The sequence below is a fragment of the Rhipicephalus microplus genome, chromosome 5, assembly GCF_043290135.1.
Source record: "Rhipicephalus microplus isolate Deutch F79 chromosome 5, USDA_Rmic, whole genome shotgun sequence".
NCBI classification, from domain to species: Eukaryota; Metazoa; Arthropoda; class Arachnida; order Ixodida; family Ixodidae; genus Rhipicephalus; species Rhipicephalus microplus.
The window spans coordinates 41,669,462-41,690,108 of record NC_134704.1 but is presented as its reverse complement, the minus strand read 5'-3'; the positions used below and the strand labels follow the sequence as shown (position 1 = coordinate 41,690,108).

General features: G+C 48.4%; 1 protein-coding gene across 7 annotated transcripts in view; it reads left to right on the top strand.

Moving 5' to 3' along the window:
* The window catches only part of Ctps (CTP synthase), a 61,508-nt gene that overhangs the window by 21,848 nt on the left and 19,013 nt on the right, over positions 1-20,647 (top strand). For all 7 annotated transcript variants that reach the window (XM_037425682.2, XM_075895279.1, XM_037425684.2 and 4 more), the window contains exon 13: positions 3,073-3,225. In XM_037425682.2, coding sequence (XP_037281579.2) covers positions 3,073-3,225 — 153 coding nt within the window. The remainder of the gene's footprint in view (positions 1-3,072; positions 3,226-20,647) is intronic.

Genomic DNA, 20,647 nt, shown 5'->3' with positions numbered 1-20,647 from the left:
CGCCGCCACCGCCGCTTCGTCGGCGACGGGGTGACCACGGAAGATGCATGCTCGTGCCAAAATGACAAAATCTGGAGCAAAATTTCTAATTGTCCATTGGGAAATTGGTTATATCAAGAATGTTTCCCGCTGTTACATTGTAACATAGTGGTCGCAAACACCGCATACCGTAGCCCTGCCCGGTGGTCTAGTGGCTAAGGTACTCGGCTGCTGACCCGCAGGTCGCAGGATCAAATCCCGGCTGCGTGTCTGATGGAGGTGGAAATGTTGTAGGCCCGCGTGCTCAGATTTGGGTGCACGTTAAAGAACCCCAAATGGTCGAAATTTCCGGAGCCCTCCACTACGGGGTCTCTCATAGTGATATGGTGGTTTTGGGACGTTAAACCCCACAAATAAATCATTCAATACCTGCATATCGTATTTACTCGAGTAATGAACACACTCGCAAAATAAGCTCATCCCCAACTTCAGTCATCAAAATATCGATTTTTGTTTTCCCCGCGTATTAAACGCATCCCCTACATTCATCCACTGCAGTCCCGCTAACCAACACCTGGCACCTCCTCACCTGTTTGCTCTCTTCGGTTTTTTATTGCTTTGCCGACTCCACTCAACCACCTCCGCTCGCTCCCTCCCTCCCCCTTCGCTTGTTGCCATGTGCCTATTGCTTTTCTTTCTATTTGTGCGCTGCACGTCCCTCGTTTTATCTGTGCGCCACAGCGGGGTTCATGAGTGGTGCGAGTGTAGAGACATCGCAGCTGATAAGCACACAGCTAGCGAAGGTTACCAAACTGCCCCCGCCAACCCACGTTGGGCGCTTCCTGCGAACCCTCCCTTTCTTTTTAGGTGCTAAGCTCCTTAAGGCATGGGTCTATCCATCCCTTGTATGTATGTAGTAGTACGTAGCCACCGGTGGATAAGTAGGTATGTGCCACAAAGGATGCGAGATGGGAGATGGCGGTACTTGAAGTGTTCACTAGATGAACGCAGGGACGGATGGACAGGCAGACTAGCAGACGGACAGATGGTTAGAAGGGCATACGTACAGACGGATGGATAGGCGCGCGTACATATGGACGGACTCACGGACAGACGCATGGATGGTCACGCGGGGGGGATGGAAGCAAGAACAGACGGACGGGCTGACGGATGCTTCGCCCCACTCATCATCATTCACTCTGTGGATATGCTGTGATTTTTTAGCCTACTTTCTTTTTTTTTTACTCTGTCTCTTCGTTCCCCGTTCCTCGAGATCACTAGCAGATACCACTGTTGCGGTTAAACGATTGCGAGAAAAGATAGTCGCATGGCATCAACCACCGAAGATGAGTTGTGCAACAAAGAAGCTCTTTCCAAACAGTGTACATGTATGTAAATTGTGAAAGGCTAAGCGGCCTAACTTTTTTTTTTGCATTACCACATTTTTTCCTTCTCCCAAAGAAGTTTTCATAAAATTTACCGCGCATAATAAACTCATCCACTAACTTTGCTCTGACTTTTTGATAAAAAAAAGTGCGTTCATTACGCGAGTAATTATGGTAATTTGCGTACTTTTTTTGGGGGATGTTAGGGCTCTGAGATGGGGTTGCACAAATTTCGTGGGGATTTCGCAAACACATACCAAATACTGTGCGATTCTCCTGACACGCGCAGTATATACATAAAAGGAAAAAAAAAATAGGTTGGAGCACGAACAAAGTATTGTCTATATAACAGAATTAGCACGTACTTCAGTCAGTCAGATCCGGTCACAGACTGTCTAGTCGGAAGAACTTCACACTGAAGTGCTTGGCAGTAGCACGATTCTCTTTTTCTTCGACAAACTTCATAACGGCAACTTTGCATGTTGCGGTATATGTAATTATTGTAGCCCATCGCAAGATAACAGTAAAAATGCATCAGACGAATGGGGAACCTAAATTTCCGAAGTCAACCAAGTGTGCATTGCAGCGCGGATGCAGACAACGAGGGGAACAGATGGCACGACAGACACAACAGGCCTTCACACGCCTCTGGGGCCGAAAGTTGTCTGTGTCATGACGCGAGCGTGCATTCTCACGGTAATAGAGAGGGAGAGATTGAGGGGGGCAAACGCTCGAGCAGTTCCGGCAACCTGTCAACAGATTTTAGCGTTCATGCACGGTATTGTAGAGACCCTAGTTCGGAGGAAGTCTTCAAAGAAAGGGACTTCGCACTCGCAGCCCGTTTGACTGCACTCACCTGATTGACAAGATGTGCTGCCGTCTGGAGAATCTAAAGGGCCAAAGTATCTTTATGCTCGCGCCGGTGAGCTGGTGCGGAGGAGGGGGGGGGGGGGAGGGGGGGGAACGCAAAATATGCAAATAAATATATATACATTTTTTTCGTAAAGCTGACAAAATTTTAAAAAGTGAGCAAATTATGCAAGTAAATACGGTACATGTGCTTCTATGGGGTAACAGCGGGGAATATAAAAACTTTGTTATATTGAGGAATTCATTATATGGAGGTTTGTTATAAGCAGGTTAACTGTATTTACCATTTTTTGTGGCACTTTCAGGTTTGTTATAAGTAGATTTGACTGTAAAATGTTGTTAGAATTGTGTACAAAACTGAAGCTGCCACACCTAATGCCCAAACCTTCTTGCCAATTTTAAGGGTGGTGCTTTGTTGTACTGTGGTTAGTCGAGTTATTATGTTTTCAGAGTAAAAATAAATCATTTGGTTACAATACCTTGGATGAAAGGCTGAATTTAAAGTGATTAAAGTTTCAAATAATGAAATGAATTCACAATCTTGCTGACCTCGTCGTATCGAGGCTTAACTGTATTTTGTCTATTTGAATAATCAACCAATCTTCAAAGCTTTGAGTATAGGGTAGGAAATCGGTGGGAATGTTGTTTGCTATGTAGGGGTGTTATGACAATGATCAACTTCCTTTGCTTTTCCCCTTTATAAACCATGCTTCCTAAGAAAAACAATCTTTTTGATACTTCTACAGATAATCCGTTATCCAATCTTGCTGAATGCAGCGTTGTGCTGAATGCAGCGTTGAGTGTCGACTTGTAAAAATATTTTTTGTGGGAATTGCAGGGAAGCTGTACCAGAACGCAGAGAAAATTGAAGAAAGGCATCGGCACCGGTATGAGGTGAACCCTTCCTATGTTTCCGAGCTTGAGAAGGCGGGCCTGAAGTTCGTTGGCAAGGACACCTCAGGGAAGCGGATGGAAGTGATAGAACTGTCTGGTAAGTTAGCATACCTGCCAAGTCTCCTGGATTTTCCGAGAGACTCCCGAATTTCTACCAGTTCTTATGTCTGTACGGTTTGCCAGGAAAATCTCCAGGGAATCGACATTTTGGTGCATGATCTGGCCGCATTGACAAAAATGCAACCCAATCCAATCCAGGCTTTTTGCAAACCAATCGCATTTTATTGTAAATGAATTCAGAATTCTAAACGTACAGTAGAATATCAATGATGCGAAACTGGCAAATATGAATTCGCTAAATTTCTCAGCCAAATTCAACAAGGTCCACTGGGCCAAAAATTGGAAGTTTCAAGCACTTTTCCTCATCGCGGCAGGTCATATGAACTTTAGTACTGAAACTGCCGAATAAAGGCCAAGAGCAGCGTGCTCGAAGCTTCGGAAGTACTATACGTACGGCCAGCACACATACTGTCAGAACTGTGTTTATCATTTGTCACAACTGCTCTGGATGAAACCGCGGTCACTCTTCACACGATCATATGTGGCGACAACACAACTGGCAGATCTCCGAAAGAGCGTACACATTGAACGCTTGACCAGTCAAAGCGACGTTGCTTTCCACAAACACTGCAGAAAAAATTGCGACAGATGCGATCCTAGATAGCAAAAACCGACATGGTTTTGAAGGCACATGCGCTGTTGGCACACGCGGATTGAGAACTAAACTACCACTTTCCACAACCGCCGCACGCGAAACTGCTGTTGCGACAACACGATTACTTTCCGAGGGTGCATGGCTGACACAGTGGTAGAAGCCACGATGGAACGACTACGACGGAACACCTCCGCCACCCACGCACTGCATTGAACTTTGGTTCCTCGGCTTCTATTACGCAGTAGTGGTGAGCGAACCCCTTCTAGCCAAAGAAGTAACCACAACGCTGCGCTCTTGTTTTCATTTTTTTTTGTGCGGTGATAGTCTATTCTATTTTTGTGAGCAAGCCATGAAAAGAGCAAGAAGTATTCTGTGCCACGGTGCAAATTTGTTGACAAGACCTGCACTGAAAAAGTGTCGCTTTTTGCTGCACCGCAAGGAGTGGACTGCCTGAAGGTATGGCGCCATGTGATTTTGTGCAAGGACTGTGTGCTGCAGTTGACTGATTACTGATTACAATCAGTTGACTGATCCATTTCAAGCAGCGTCCGTGGCCCAGAAACGGTCATGCATGATAGCTCTAGCTCGACCATGGTTACTGTGGCTCCATCTCAGGCTTTCTTCACAAAACGAGGACAGAAGTTCTTTGTTTCCGGACGCGGCACTGATCCACCTAAATACTTCTAACACTGTGGTAGAGGCGACAAAGACGTGAAAAATGCTACTGTAGAGAGGAAGAAGAATATGTGCCGCAGTGGGTCACGCCTTTAGCGAAAGAAGCCGAGCGCAAGCTGTTGCCCCGAGCGCTGTGATTCCTGGGTCGGTTGCTGCAGCCCGCTTTCCGCATCAATAGACCTGCTGTACAAGTCTTACACCAATAAACCCCGTTTCAGAGTGGTGGAGGTGCTGGGTAACTCAACCTGTAACTCCGCAGCAGGAAACTACCTGCCATCTCAGAAATGGCTGAAGAAAACACCCAACAAGGTACGACCCAGCCTCCGACGGTCATCGTGCCCACTGCGCTGCGCGTGCGCGATCCACCCTTTTTCGACCGTACTGATGAGCAAGACGTAGAAGATTGGCTGTCAACATTTGAAAAGGTAGGTGCAAACATCAAATGGGACGACCCTTCTAAGCTGCAATATGTACCCTTCTACCTGAAAGAGGTAGCGAGTCTCTGGTTTAAGAACCACCACTCGGTATTCGCCACTTGGGGTGCTTTTAAGCTACGCATCACCGATGTGTTCAGTCGCCCCGAGGTACGCAAGCTTCCTGCCGAACAGCGTTTACGGGGACGCGCACAGCTTCAGGGGGAAGGCTTCACAAGCTACATCGAGGATGTGCACGACTTGTGCAAGCGCCTTGACCCTTCAATGATCGAAGCAGACAAGATCAAACACATCTTGAAGGGGATAGACGACGCCTTCCAGATGCTGCTAGCCAAGGGCCCACGTACCGTGTCCGAACTCGCCACTTTTTGCCTGAGCTTCAAGGAGTTGCGCAAACAATGGGTCATGATATGGCGGCCAGCGGCTACCAATGAGACTCTTGCGGCATTGACCCTGGCTGGAGACCACAACACCATAGTGTCGGAAATCAAACGATATGTGCGCGAGGATGTGGCCCGACAACTTTCGTGCCTGTCGTATCTACTGGCAATGGAACCCTCTTCAGAGAGTCTCGCGCCCACAATCAGGCAGGTAATACAGGCGCATAACTCTGAGGCACTGCCGTCCGTCTCCCAGGCAGCACCCGTCACGGCGCCATTGACTTACGCTGCTGTTGCTGCTACTCTGCCACGACCTCCGCTTGGGCCGACTCCCCAGCCTGTACGAGTACCAACGATGCAATTTCCTGCAACACAACAGCGCCATAATGGAAACCCTATGCGCACAGTTGACAATCGCCGATCTGTTACGCATGCAGATATCCAGGTCACGTGGCACGCTTCTGTCGCCGGCGCTTTGCAACGGGCCTGGCTGCAGCTCCGAGGTACCCTGACTACTCTTTTCCGGCCCCGTACAACGTGCAACGAGAACTGCCCTGTCAATGTGACCGACAATCAGTGTAACGCGACCCGTCACCAACTGAACTAGACCACCACCCTCCTGCCGGCTACCGACCATTCGGTCCCCGTTGCTCATCCTCACCACGCCGCTGCTGTTCTCAGTCCCCTCTGCATCGCCGATCGAACCCCGTAGAGACGGAAAACTGACTGCCGCAGCTCCGGAGGCACGAGCTGCGAAATCGTTGCATTGTGGAAGTCCTCGCCCGTCCCCCACAAACATTCTGAAGTGTTTGTTGAAGCTCTACGAATTCTTGCGCTTGTTTACACGGCTGCCGCCGTATCTGTAATGAGTCAAAAACTCTGCCGTTCGATATGAAAAGTAACGAAGACGCCTTCCGACGTTTTGCTGAATACCGTGAGCGCGCAACCAATTTGATCAGTCGGAGCATGTACGGCAAGAGTAATCATTCAGGACGTCCTGTATCACATCGAGTTTCTCGTGTTGACCACTTGTTCCCACAACGTGATACGTACTTGGATAGGATTTTTTGTCACACAACCACGCCGTAATTGACTGCGCTCGCACACAGGTAGAATCTTCTGTGTTTTCTGATGCGCCATTTACCGACAATGATCGCACTCATCTTGTCGCTTCCGACATTGATGTTCCTCCTCTTAGTGCCATCGTTGTCCCCGTTAATCGCACTGAATTGTCTGGCTCTACCGTTCTGTTCTCCCCATCTGATGTTTTCAGTCGCCGCCACGGTACGTCTCTGCCGTACGCCTTTCTGCCACCTCACCAAGATACTTCCGGAATTGTCGTTTGCAATCCTAGCTCATGTCCTCTCACCTTAAGAGCTCACGAAACACTGGGCTATGTTCTTCCTGTTGATGACAGGAACATTATTAGGAACAACATTATTGTGCCTATGGAGTCCCACGACCCTGGCCAGCAAATTTAACTGAATGCTGTTACTCCTCTTTTTACGCGGAATGACTACTCCTCGGATATCTTCAGTTGCTCCATCGGCAGCAGGCTTCCTCTGGATCAACGGGACCAGCTAATAACCCTTCTGCATGAATTCCGAGATTCATTTGACCTTCCTCAAAAGGCACTGAGTCAAACGAACATTGTCGCTCACACAATCTACACTGGAACGCACCCTCCTTTGCGGCACGGCAACACCCCTACCGCGTATCACCCAAAGAGCGAAGTGTAATTGCAGAGCAGGTGGATGATATGCTTCAGCGGGGTGTCATCAAACCATCTTCTAGCCTCTGGTCTTCACCTGTAGTGCTAGTGAAGAAAAAAGACGGCTCGATTAGATTTTGTGTCGACTACCGGCGACTGAACAAAATTACACGGAAAAGTGTATACCCTCTTTCCCGCATCGACGACGCTATCGATTGCCTATAAGGTGCCGAATTCTTTTTGTCACTGGACTTACCGTATTTACTCGATTCTACCGCGCCCTCGATTGTAACGCGCACCCGATTTCCACCGCGAAAAAAAAAAGTAAGACATCGATTGCAACGTGCACCCATTTTTCTCGCTGGCCCGCACGATCACACCACTCGAAAAAACGACTCCTTTCGGGAGCGTCTTCCATTTAAATATGAAGTACGGGCGAAGCTTGTGCCCATCTGACGTGTAACAGAGCATTGCCGTCACTGTAGTTTTACCGTGGACCGATGTCAGCACGCGAACTTGCTTCACCCCTTCTTCTCGACGGTTGTGGTGCCAGGTATGTCGAAGTAAAGAGGCGTCTGATCGGCATTCCCGATTTGCCCAAGCAGGTAGCCGTTGTTGCGCCGCAAGTTTAGAACGAACCTCTGAAAACTGTGAAGCTTTTCATCGTACTCCTCCGCAAAACTTTTCGCATATGCATGTTCCCCTTTGGAGGGAAAAGCCTTTCCTCTTCATAAACTTAGTTAGCCAGCACCTGCTCGCTTTAAACTTGCTCCGCATTAGACCTTTTTCTAAGACTAATTGCATAGCCCGCACTTAGAGCAGTTCTGTCGTCACGGGCCGCTGAGAGCAGTTCTGTCGTCACGGGCCGCTGTGCCGCTCGCTGCTCAAGCACATACTCGCCGAGCAGCTTTTTAATTTGCGGAAACCGACCCTGCTGTGGTCCACTGAAGCCTTTGCGTGAACCTTTGCTGTCGACAATCTTCTGCTTTTGTTTCCGCCGGTCCCGCACGCACGTTTCGGGAACGACGGCGATGCGGCCCGATTTCCGTCCGTTTCTGCACACGCGATGACTTTTCTTTTAAAAGCGGCATCGTGGTGCACTCGAGTTTTTGGAGTCGGCCCTTCCACGCCGTCGATGCTAATGCACTACTAGATGATGAACTCCTCAGCACACGTACGAAGTGCTGCACATGGGAAACACATAGGCAGACATGGCCGACGCGCCATGCCGATGCACGTTGGGGGCGGCCATTTTGAATTTGCCGATGGCAATAGATTGGCCGTAATTTTTTTGTTCGTACTCGATTCTAACGCGCATGCGATTTATGAACTGGCTTAACTGGAAAAAAGGTGCGCGTTAGATTCGAGTAATTACGGTATGTTCAGGTTACTGGCAGGTTCCGATGGCAGCGTGTGACCGTCCCAAAACAGCATTCGTTACGCCAGATGGCCTATACGAATTCACGGTTATGCCATTCGATCTGCGCAATGCACCTGCAACGTTTGAACGAATGATGGACAGCATTTTACGTGGCCTTAAATGGTAGATATGCTTATGTTACTTTGATGATGTTATAGTATTCTCTTCTGATTGCCCTACCCACATTGACCGTCTGCGCACAATTCTTCAATGCCTTACTAAGGCAAACCTCCAGCTTAACCTAAAGAAGTGTCGCTTCGGGGCTCGCCAACTTACCATACTTGGGGTCATGTTGTGTCAAAGGATGGAATTTGCCCCAACTCGGACAAACTTCGAGTGGTAGCCGACTTTCCGAAGCCGACTTCACTCAAAGAACTTAGGAGCTTCATCGGCTTGTGCTCGTATTTTCGCCGTTTCGTCCACAACTTTGCATCAATATAGCCCCACTTAGCAACTACTGAACGATCCAACTAATCTTTCTAACTGGACCCCGGCATCTGACGAAGCCTTCCTTACACTGCGCTGCCTGCTTACATCACCACCCATTCTACCCCATTACGACACAAGTGCCCCCACTGAAGTGCACACAGACGCCAGTGGCGTTGGTCTGGGAGCAGCACTCGCACAACAAATGCCCGGTATTCCAGAGTACGTCATCGCATATGCAAGCCGCGCACTCACGAAAGCGGAAATTAACTACTCAGTAACTGAAAAAGAATGCCTCGCAACCGTTTGGGCGTTAAGGAAGTTTCTTCCTTGTACGAACAGAGTTCCGACGTTGTGACAGACCACCACGCACTTTGTTGGTCCGCATCCCTAAAAAATCCTTTAGGTCGCCTTGGACGTTGGGCTCTTCGCCTGCAAGAATTTGACATTCGTGTCGTCCACTCAGGACGAAAACACTCTGATGCGGATGCCCTCTCATGATCACCAGTGAGATCCAGCGCAGACCTGCATGCGGACGCCAACTTCCCCATTGCTCTCATTTCCGTCTCAAGCAGGTCGTCTGAACAGCGGAAAGACTCGTGGATAATATCTCCCCTTAACATTCTTTCCAACTCCTCAACATCTGTGTACCCGCGCGCTCTTCTCCACCAAACCACTGTAATGAATCTGAATAACGGACGCTCTGCTGGTAATGAAGAAGACAATGATCGGTGGCTGTAGTAGTAGCTCGCGCACGCCGCTCGACCTGTCTGATAAAGCACATTTTGCCAAGCTGTGTCTGAACCTTTCTCGACGTACAATACCTCTATTTTAAGTGGTGGAGGAGTCGGGGTTCCCATCAACCTGGAACTTCGCAATCGGACGCTACCCTCACCGTTCACCATGACTGCTCCTGGCCCTTCTCAAGCTGCCTTACCCACGACAGTCTACTGTACTGGCGTGACTCACAACGCGACCCACCAATTTTTTGCGGCAACGATGAACAAGACGTCGAGGACTGGCTCGTCGAGTACGAAATCGTAAGCGCTTCCAACAAGTGTAAAGCCTGCGACCAGCTCACAAACGTGCGCTTTTACCTCGCTGATGTGGCCAGCCTCTGGTTCAAGAACGACGAAGGCGAAATCACCAACTGATCCGCCTTCAAGACCACCATCGCCGCGGTCTTGGGTCGTCCCGCCGTGCGCCGGCTTTGTGCGGAACAGCGTCTCCGTAGTCGAGTTCAGCGCAGGGACGAGACCTTTACAAGTTACATTGAAGATGTCTTGTCTCTTTGCAAGCGCGTCGATGAATCTCTAACCGAACGCGACAAAATCAAGCACATCATCAAAGGAGTTGACGACGATACCTTCCAGATGCTCGTCGCTAGGAATCCACAGACCGTCACCGATGTTGTCCAGCTCTGTCAGGAGTACGACGAGTTGCGTAAGCAGCGTGTCTCGACGCGCAGGGCCGCTGAAGATACGGCTGAAGTTTCCGCCCTCGTGCACGACGTCGCTGCTGATCACACCGTCTTACTGCCCCACATCAAACAATTCATTCGTGAAGAAGTTGCGCGTCAGCTTTCTCTTGTGGCCGAAGCATCCGAGCCAGTGACCTCGTTAGACCCACGTCTATGCCAGGTCATTGAGACACAGGTCACGCAGGCACTGCCTCCATCGCCATCTGTCCCTACGCCGCTGACCTATGTTGCCGTCGTTGCTAGACCCCCAGCCCCACCTGTCTCTGGGGCATACCGGGGCACCGGGTTCTCCTACCCTACGACGCAGCCTACATACACGGCACCCCATCCTGTTTCGCCCCCTGCACCTTCCGTCGTTAACCCATGGCGCACCTTGGATAATCGACCCATCTGTTTTGCATGCGGTTTCGTGGGACATATAGCAGGCTACTGTCGCCATCGCAACTTCCAGCCTCCAGACCATGGGAATTCTGCAAATTACCAGGCTGCCCAGAATCCCCAGCGACCATCTTCTCCTATCACCGACTCATTGTCCCCACGACGCCCTGTCGATTCTCGCCGGTCATTACCACCCCGTCGCCGATCTGTCTCCCCGATGCTTCGGCGCACGAGCCCTGCTCGAGAGGAAAACTGACAGCCGCAGTTCCGGAGGCAAGAACTGCGTCGTCGTCGAACTCTCCAAGACCTCCTCTTTGTCCGCCCAACAAAATTGATGTGCTAGTAGAAGGTGTTGCTGTACGTGTACTTGTCGACACAGGTGCCGTTGTTTCTGTAATTAGTGAAAAACTGTGTCGCGATTTGAGGAAAGTTACAGCGCCGCTTACGAATCTTGCTCTGCGTACAGCCACCTCCCATTTCATCGCGCCGACAGCTCAGTGCACAGCAGGCGTTCTTATTCAAGATGTTTGGTACGCCGTCAACTTTGTTGTTCTCCCACGTTCATCTTACGACGTCATACTAGGATGGGATTTCCTTTCTACCCATCAGGCCCTCGTCGACTGCGCTCGTGCTGAACTCATGTTGACGAATCCGTGCCTTGATATCGACCACCACAGTCCCTCCAAAGTGTTTGCCGCAGCTGACGTCCGCATCGCGCCGTTGTCCGCCGTCCTAATGCCTGTGTTTTCCCCTGCTGCCACTAACTCGACGCTCCTGTTCCAACCAACTATAGCTAGTGTGCACCACCGAACCATCGTCCTTTCGTTTGCCGTCATCAACTTTTCTAATGGTTCGGCGGTACTTTATGCGTGCAACGTTTCTGCTTGTCTGTACATCCTGCTACGTGGTGAGTGTCTGGGAAGCCTCAAGACCTTAAATTGTATTTTCGAAGACCCGATCTATCCAGACAAGCCATTTTTACCGACTTGTGCCATTACACCCGCAACTGACGCTAATGAACCTATGGATGTATTCCTCAAGTCCATTGATTGCAACCTCACGCCTGGGCAGCAGGAACAGCTGATCAAGCTCCTCCAGTGTTTTCGAGCCTCGTTTGACCACAATCAGCCTTCCTTAGGTCGAGCGTCGTCTGTTGTTCACCGTATAGATACCGGTCAAGAGACGCCATTACGGCAGCGTCCATATCGTGTGTCAACTACCGAACGCCGTGCCATCAATGAACAGGTTGACGACATGCTGACATGTGGCATAATCGAACCTTCAAGCAGTCCCTGGGCCTCTCCAGTTGTATTGGTGAAGAAGAAGGACGGATCCATCAGGTTTTGTGTGGACTGCGGACGTCTCAACCGAATCACGCGCAAGGATGTCTATCCGCTGCCACGCATTGACGATGCCTTGGACTGCCTACAGGGAGCCGAATTTTTTTCTTCTTTAGATCTGCGCTCTGGATACTGACAGGTACCCATGGCAGAGGCCGATCGCGAAAAAACAGCTTTCATCGCGCCCGGCGGGCTTTACGAATTCACATTCATGTCCTTCGGCCTCTGCAACGGGCCAGCTACTTTCGTGTGAATGATGGACTCTATCCTTCGAGGCTTCAAATGGAACGTTTGCCTTTGTTATTTAGATGACATTGTCGTCTTTTCAACTGATTTCGCAATCCATTTAACCCGCCTCGAGAAAGTCTTCGCATGTATTTCTGCCGCGGGGCTGCAACTGAATCTGAAGAAGCGCCATTTTGCCTTTCGAAAGCTTACGATCCTTGGCCACGTGGTTTCAAAAGACGGCATTCTTCCTGACCCTGCCAAACTTACAGCCGTTTTAGCGTTTCCCAAACCGACCACCATGAAAGAGCTCCGAAGCATCATAGGCCTTTGCTCTTACTTCCGGCGCTTCGTTCGCAATTTCGCGACGATCATCGCTCCTTTGACCAAGCTCCTCGCCGGCTCTAGAGACCTTTCAGCCTGGTCTGCCACCTGTGATGATTCTTTCAATGAACTGCGCCGCCTCCTCACGTCGCCGCCTATTCCGCGACACTACGACCCATCGGCACCCACAGAGATCCACACCAACGCTAGTGGTGTCGGGCTAGGCGCTATTCTTGCACAGCAGAAAGACAGCTTCCAAGAGTACGTGGTTGCCTACGCAAGCCGAACTCTTAGCAAAGCCGAAATCAACTATTCCGTCACTGAAAAGGAATGCCTCGCCATTATTTGGGCGATAGAGAAATTTCGACCTTACGAGTACGGTGCCCTTTTGACTTCGTGACTGACCACCACGCCCTCTGCTGGTTGTCGTCACTGAAGGATCCAAGCGGTCGCCTCGCCCGATGGGCATTACACCTCCAAGAATATAATATTCGCGTGGTCTATCGCTCCGGCAGGAAACATTCGGACACAGACGCCCTATCCCGTTCGCCCCAACCCCCTGACCCGGACTGCTGCGAAAGTCTAACTTGTGATGCCACTGCCGTCACCATCGCCGACATGCCATCTGAGCAACGCAAGGACCCTTGGGTTGCTTCGATTCCAGACATCCTGGCTGGGCGGACAGCTTCCCCCCCTTCTCGCACGTTGCGTCGGCAAGTCGAGCACTTCACCACTCGGGACGACGGGCTGTACCGACGCAACTACGCACCCGGTGGACGTCAGTGGCTACTCGTGATTCCACGTTATCTGCGATCCAAAATTTGTTCCAGGTTTCATAACGACCCCCAATGTGGCCACGCAGGTTTCCTGAAGACTTATTCTCGCGTACGTCTCCGATATTACTGGCGTGGCATGTACCGTTTTATACGACAATACGTTCGGGCCTGCTCGACGTGCCAGAGACGAAAAACTCCCCCTTATCACGCCAGCGGTGCCTTGTTACCCTTACCATGCCCATCCCGACCATTCAACCACGTCGGCATCGATATCTATGGTCCCCTTCCCAACACTGCTGACGGTAACCGCTGGATCATAGTTGCCGTCGACCATCTCTCACGGTATGCCGAAACTTCATTCCTTCACTCGTCTGCAGCAAAAGACGTTGCGACTTTCGTTCTTCACAACATCGTATTACGTCATGGAGCGCCTCGGGAGTTACTGAGCGATCGTGGTCGCGTATTCTTGTCAGACGTCATCGCAGCATTGCTGCGTGAGTGCCACGTCGTTGACCGCACTACAAGCGCCTATCATCCCCAGACCAATGGAATGACAGAGCGCTTCAACTGCACCCTTGGTGACATGCTGTCTATGTATATCTCGTCAGACCACTCCAATTGGGATCAAGTGCTCCCGTTTATCACGTTCGCCTATAATACCGTCATTCAAAGCACTACTGGGTTCTCTCCTTTTTTCCTCCTTTACGGACGCGAACCTTCTTGCACTATAGACACCATTCTTTCGTACAAACCTGACTCCTCAGAGTCCACGACTTTGTCTCAAGCCGCTACATACGCTGAAGAATGCCGCCAACTGGCAAGATCATTCACAACCCAAGACCAAGGACGCCAAAAGCACCACCATGACTCATCAAATAACACTACTTCCTACAATCCAGGTTCACTCGTCTGGCTGCATGTCCCTTCTACTACACCTGGCCTTTCTACCAAGTTAGTCCCCAAGTATCACGGCCCATATCGTGTGCTACAAAAAACGTCACCGATGAATTACCTCATCGAGCCACTGGAACCACCTTCTGACCAACGTCGTCGTGGCCAGGAAATTGTCCACGTCTCGAGACTTAAGCCCTGCTACGACACTCCCGTGTTTACTTGTCCATAGGTCGCCAAGATGGCTCCTTATTTCGCGGGAAGTAATTGTAATGAATCTGAATAACGGGTGCTCTGCTGGTAATGAAGAAGACGATGATGATCGGTGGCTGTAGTAGTAGCTCGCGCACGCCGCTCGCCATCAGCCAGACCTGCCTGATAAAGCACATTTTGCCAAGCTGCATCTGAACCTTTCTCGACGTACAACACCTCTATTTTAGCACACATTTTGAGATACTGGACGCGCAACTATACCGCAGAAACTGCCATGCGAATGATCATAAATGGCTCTTGGTTATACCACGTCACATGCGATCTGATGTCTGTGCAAATTTTTATGCCGACCCACAACATGCTCACGCTGGTGTGTTAAAAACATATCACCGGATCCGCCAGCGTTACTACTGGCGTAGTATGTATACTTTTGTACATAAATACATTCGGTCCTGTTTATTATGCCAACGACGAAAGACAGCGGCCCTTTCACCCGGATTATTACAGCTTCTATGGTGTCTGGCGCGCCCTTTTGACCGCGTTGGAATCGATTTATATGGTCCCCTTCCGTGCACTGCCGCTGGAAATCGATGGACCATTGTCGCCGTCGACCATCTGACGAAGTATGCTGAAACAGCTCCACTACCTATGGCTGGTGCACTTGATGTAACCAATTTCGTCTTGCAATGCTTCGTACTGCGTCACGGGGCACCACATGAACTACTAAGTGATCGAGGGCGTGTTTTTTTATCCGAAGTTCTACAACAACTGCTTCGGGCATGCTGCACGGTGCACCGCACCTTTACAGCCTACCACCCGCAGACCGACGGTCTGAGTGCTTCAATTGAATGCTAGGAGACATGCTCGCCATGTATGTCGATTCCGACTAATCGAACTGGCATATCATTCTCTCATTTGTGACTTATGCGACGCAGTCAACCACAGGCTTCTCCCCTTTCTTCTATATGGGTGTGAGCCATGCTCCACCCTTGACACTATTTTGCCGTATCGTCCCGACGTATCAGAGTTCAACTCTCTCTCTGAAATTGTGCACCACGCTGAAGAGTGTCGTCAGTTGGCCCGATCATTCACCTCGGACAAGCAAGCACTCGAAAAAGACCGCCACGACCGCGACCAGCAAGTCGAGACTTTTGCCGTGGGCTCACTCGTCTGGCTCCGACTGCCCTTCCACTCCCCAGGTCTGTCATCTAAGTTTGCGCCCAAGTTTCACGGTCCTTATCGCATCGTCGCACGTCGATCTCTTGTCATATACGTGATCAAGCCAGTCACGCTATTTACAGACAGGCGATGCCTTGGTCGTGAGACTGTCCACGTGAGTCGTCTCACGCCCTATCACGACCCACTCCTACTCTCGTCTCCTTGACTTGCCAGGATGGCTCGGCTTCGTTGCAGGGGTATTGTAGAGAGGAAGAAGATTATGTGCCGCAGTGGGTCATGCCTTTAGCGAAAGGAGCCGAGCGCGAGCTGTTGCCATGAGCGCTATGATTCCTGGGTCGGTTGCCGCCGCCCGCTTTCCGCATCAATAGATCTGCTGTGCAAGTGCTACTTACGCCAATAAACCCCGTTTCACTAGAAGCATTTTGACATTTCTGTTCGAGAATCTAGTAACGCTGTTCCGGTTGATCTGCATACTTTGGCATTCAGTTTTATTTATTTATTTATTTTATTTATTTGTGAAATACTGCAGGCCAAAAAGGCCCAAGCAGGAGGGGCACAAACACAAACACAATATCAGTACATGAGTGACACAGCTTCACTAAAATACATCTGTGTAAGAGGAGAGCGAGTAGAAGATAAACATCAAAACAAAGAAAGCACGCGATCAGTACATGAGTAACACAGCTTGACTAAAATACATCTGTGTAGGAGAAGAGCGAGTAGAAGAGAAACATCAAAAAAACAAAAAAAAAAACAAGCAATATTGGGAGGGGGGGGGGGGTCAAGATTCACAGAATTAAACATTGGGTTCTTCAAGATCGAAGGTTTGGAGGAAATCAGAAGGCAAGTTATTCCATTCTGTTACAGTTCTCGGAAAAAAGGAAAACTTAAATAAATCTGTCCGCGCAAAATACGGAGTTAAAGATCGGACATGAGAATGACGAGTTTGCCTGGTCGAAACTGGGGTAACATAATGTGATGGGTCTAGCCCAAGTTTATTGTTAATTAGTGAGTCCAAGAATTTTAGACGGAGAAGCTGGCGCCGCGATTGTAGCGTCTGGAATTCGTTATCTCGCATTAGTTCCGTAACTGATGTACCACGACCATACTTTGAGTAAATAAAACGCACTGCTCGTCTTTGAATCTTTTCGAGGGAATATATGTTAGACTTAGTATGCGGATCCCATACAATACAAGCGTATTCAAGCTTTGGACGTATTAAAGTGTTATAAGCTAATAGTTTCACTTGCGACGGGGCGTCTCTGAGTTTGTGCCTTAAAAGACACAGTTTACGGAAAGCCGATGACGAAACATCGGCAATGTGTGCATTCCAGGACAACTTATTCGTTATCGTTATACCTAGGTATTTGTATTGACTGACTTCTTTTAAGGGTTGGCTTTTGGAGGAATAGGAAAACTGAAGGGGATTTTTCTTGTTAGTAATTCGAAGACAAACAGATTTATCGAAATTGAGCACCATGCCCCATTTGTTACACCACGAAAGAATATTGTTAAGGGCAGTGTCGAGAGCAACCTAATCATCTGGCGATTGTACATCTGTGAAAATAATGCAGTCGCCTGCAAAAAGTCTTATTTTAACCGGATCAGTAATAGCATTAACAATATCATTGCAATAAATTATAAAGAGCAGCGGACCTAGAACACTACCCTGCGGTACGCCGGAATCTACTGGGAGATGAGGTGATGTCTGTCCACAGACGTCGACATACTGTTTCCGGTCGTTCAGGTAAGCAGACACCCAGGATACTAGGTAGTTTGGAAGCCCTATAGTCTGCAATTTCTCGATGAGCTTGTTATGGGGAACACGGTCGAATGCTTTACTGAAATCTAAAAACAGTACATCGACCTGACCAGCTTTGTCTAAAATAGAAGCAATGTGATGAATAACTGAGACCAACTGGGTGACTGTGGAAAACCGTTTTCTAAATCCATGCTGAAAGGGAGATAAAATGTGGTTATCATCTAAGAAGCTGTTTATACGAGTGGCAATTATATGTTCTAGCATTTTGCAACATGCGGAAGTCATAGAAATTGGACGGTAGTTTGGTATGCACTCTGGGTCCCCCTTTTTCACAAAGGGCAGAACACGTGCCAATTTCCAATCGATTGGTAAAGTTGCTGAACTTATTGAGGCTCGGAAGATCACAACAATATACTTGGCCAATATTTCGGCATATCGCCGGAGAAATGCATTGGGTATGTTGTCTGGTCCAGGGGTTGATTTAACTTTTAATCGCAGCAGTAAATTTAGGAGACCATCGAAAGAAATGAGGTTAGGATCTGAATCAGAAGCGTCAATGCTAATTGAGACAGGCAGAGTAGAAGTTGAAAAAACACTATCAAAATAGTCGTTGAAATTTTTCGCGATAGTTTGGGGATTGTCAATTATAGTGCCGTTAAACTTGATTCGATTTACAGAGCTTTTACGGTCCCTAATAAAATACCAGAATTTTTTAGGGTCCTCTTTGATGAAGTTTTGTAACTTGACAGTAAAATAAAAATTCTTGGCACTTTTAATAGCTTCGGAGAGGGAGTTACGAATTTCCCTGAGAATGTTAGCGGGAGCACCTTTTTTCCGATAGCGCTTGGCTTTACGCTTCATTTGTATTATTGGCCTTGTGATCCATGGTGTGAACTTTGGGGGTTTTTTTGTTTTGTTTGGTACAAACCGTTCAATGCAGTGGAAGCATAGTTTCTTAAACTTATCCCAGAGAACAGCAGCGTCGTCGCCATCAAAATGCACCAATTCACATTCAAGATAATCTTGGATGCTCGTATCGTTAGCACGGGAAAAATTTTTGACCTGTTTAGAGTTAGGTGGGCTATTGGAGCGATTACAATGCAAGGGAAAAGAAACTGTGACCATGTCGTGATCAGATAAGCCGGGTTCAACACAAACACAGCAATCAAGAATAGTGCGATGCATGAACACAAGATCTAGTAACGTGGACGAAGCATTACCAACACGTGTTGGTTGCTGAACAATTTGGGCGAGATTGTGGGAAAGCATTATATCGAACAGTATATTTGCATTAATCAAATCTGATGTCGACTGCATTTGGTTCCAGTCAATATTAGGCAGATTGAAGTCGCCGATGACAATTAGCTTTTGATTACTGTAATTTTCCATATGGGTTTTCAAGTTAAACAAATAATCCGGCAACGAATTCGGCGGCCTGTACACTGCATACAATACAAAAGACTTATTGAAGAGTGAAAGCCTCAGGCATATGCTTTCCGTACTTTCAACGTCCGGTAAACGGGTGACAGTGATTCCTGTTTTAACAAGTACTGCAACTCCACCACCTCTTGAGGCCCTATCTCTGCGGTACATTTCATAAGCTGGAGGCACTAAGTTTTGGTCACACATTTCGCTGTGGAGCCACGTTTCAGTTATTACAACAACATGAGGGTTGTATGCTAAAAGTACAGCCTCAAGTTGTTCGGTTTTATTTCCAATGCTTCGAGCATTCATATTAATCAGTCTAACTTGCTTCTGCGCAGCTGGTCAACACTTGCTACCCGTACTTTCGTTATCGGGTGCACTGCCGATAGACTGAGGCGATGCCGTGGCACACCGACGGCTTCCAATTAACTGACGTTTGTTTGTTACGTCATTCCAAATAAACAGATCATCACCTACACGCAACTTATCATGCTCCAAAAATGCCTTCTTGCCTTGTTCTTTGTCGGCTTTTGCACTTTCCCACAGTAATTTACGTTTTGCCAACGTTTGCTTTGAGTAGTCATTCTGAACAAAGATGTTAGTTCCCTTTAGGTTGCTCGCCTTTTTCAGCACAGCTAGCTTTTCGGTGAAGTCTTGAAGATACAAGATAATCGGCCTATTCGAGCCTGATCTTCCAAGCCTATGAATCCGTGCAACAGAAGTGCATTTAACGCCGAGCTTGCTGTGAAATGTTTCAGAGACGACTTTCTTTTTAAGATCAGATTCAGTTTCTTCCGGCTGTTCTGGGATACCAAAAACAATCAAGTTTGAACGTCTGCCTCGATCTTCAAGATCCGTTAGCTTTCGGGCCTGGAAATTCATTGAGTTTGTGTAGACCTTAAGAAGGTTGTCCAGGTCATCTAATTTTGAATTTTTAGTTTTCATTTCAGCCACATGGGTCTCGATTTCTGAAAGACGACGTGTAAGCTCTGCTAACATGTTTTCCGTTTTAGTTGTAAGGTCTGCTACCTCACTACGGAGAGCTTTTTGACCCTCTAAAAGTTTAGCCAGCATGTCTTGGTTGGTAGGTCCGGGGTTTTGTTCGACATCACCACAAAGTAGTAACCGAAGTGCACAAAAACAATCGTATGCAATTTTACGACACTGCCCTGGGCACGGCATAACAACCAAACAGCGGCAATCGCTTCGAAATGAGCTGTACGCCCTACAGCTCGAAATGAGCTGCACAAGGTAGAGGAAACGTTCAGCCATGTTTCCACGGAGCCATGTTTTCAGTTAGCTTGAACCAAAGTTTTGGCCCGCGCTTTCCCGGCATCCGGCTGCGCTGTCCCGACCGTTCACGTATGTCCCAGGAAGACATGCGCGAGTTTTTTTTTACAGAAATATATCTTCTTAGTTGTTTTGATGACTCGAAATTTCGGGAGATGCAAGCAATTTCGCCCCCCTTCGAAACTGGCCCCTTTTACTGTACATATTTGGAGAACTCTAGCCTGTGGTGTTTGGCCACTCCAAGCCATTATAAAACCGCACACCGCTGATGTTTACTGACCACTACCCTCCTCCACCGTTTTTTTTTCACAATGTTTTTGCTTATTATTTGTGCTAAAAGGAAAAGGGGTAAATAAATCTGGGAGAACTCCCCCTCCCTATTACAGAAGTCTGCCAAATTCAGAATATTTGAACTTGGCAGGTACAGTCGAATCTCGATAATTCGAACTCGAAGGGGCCCGAAAATATGTTCAAA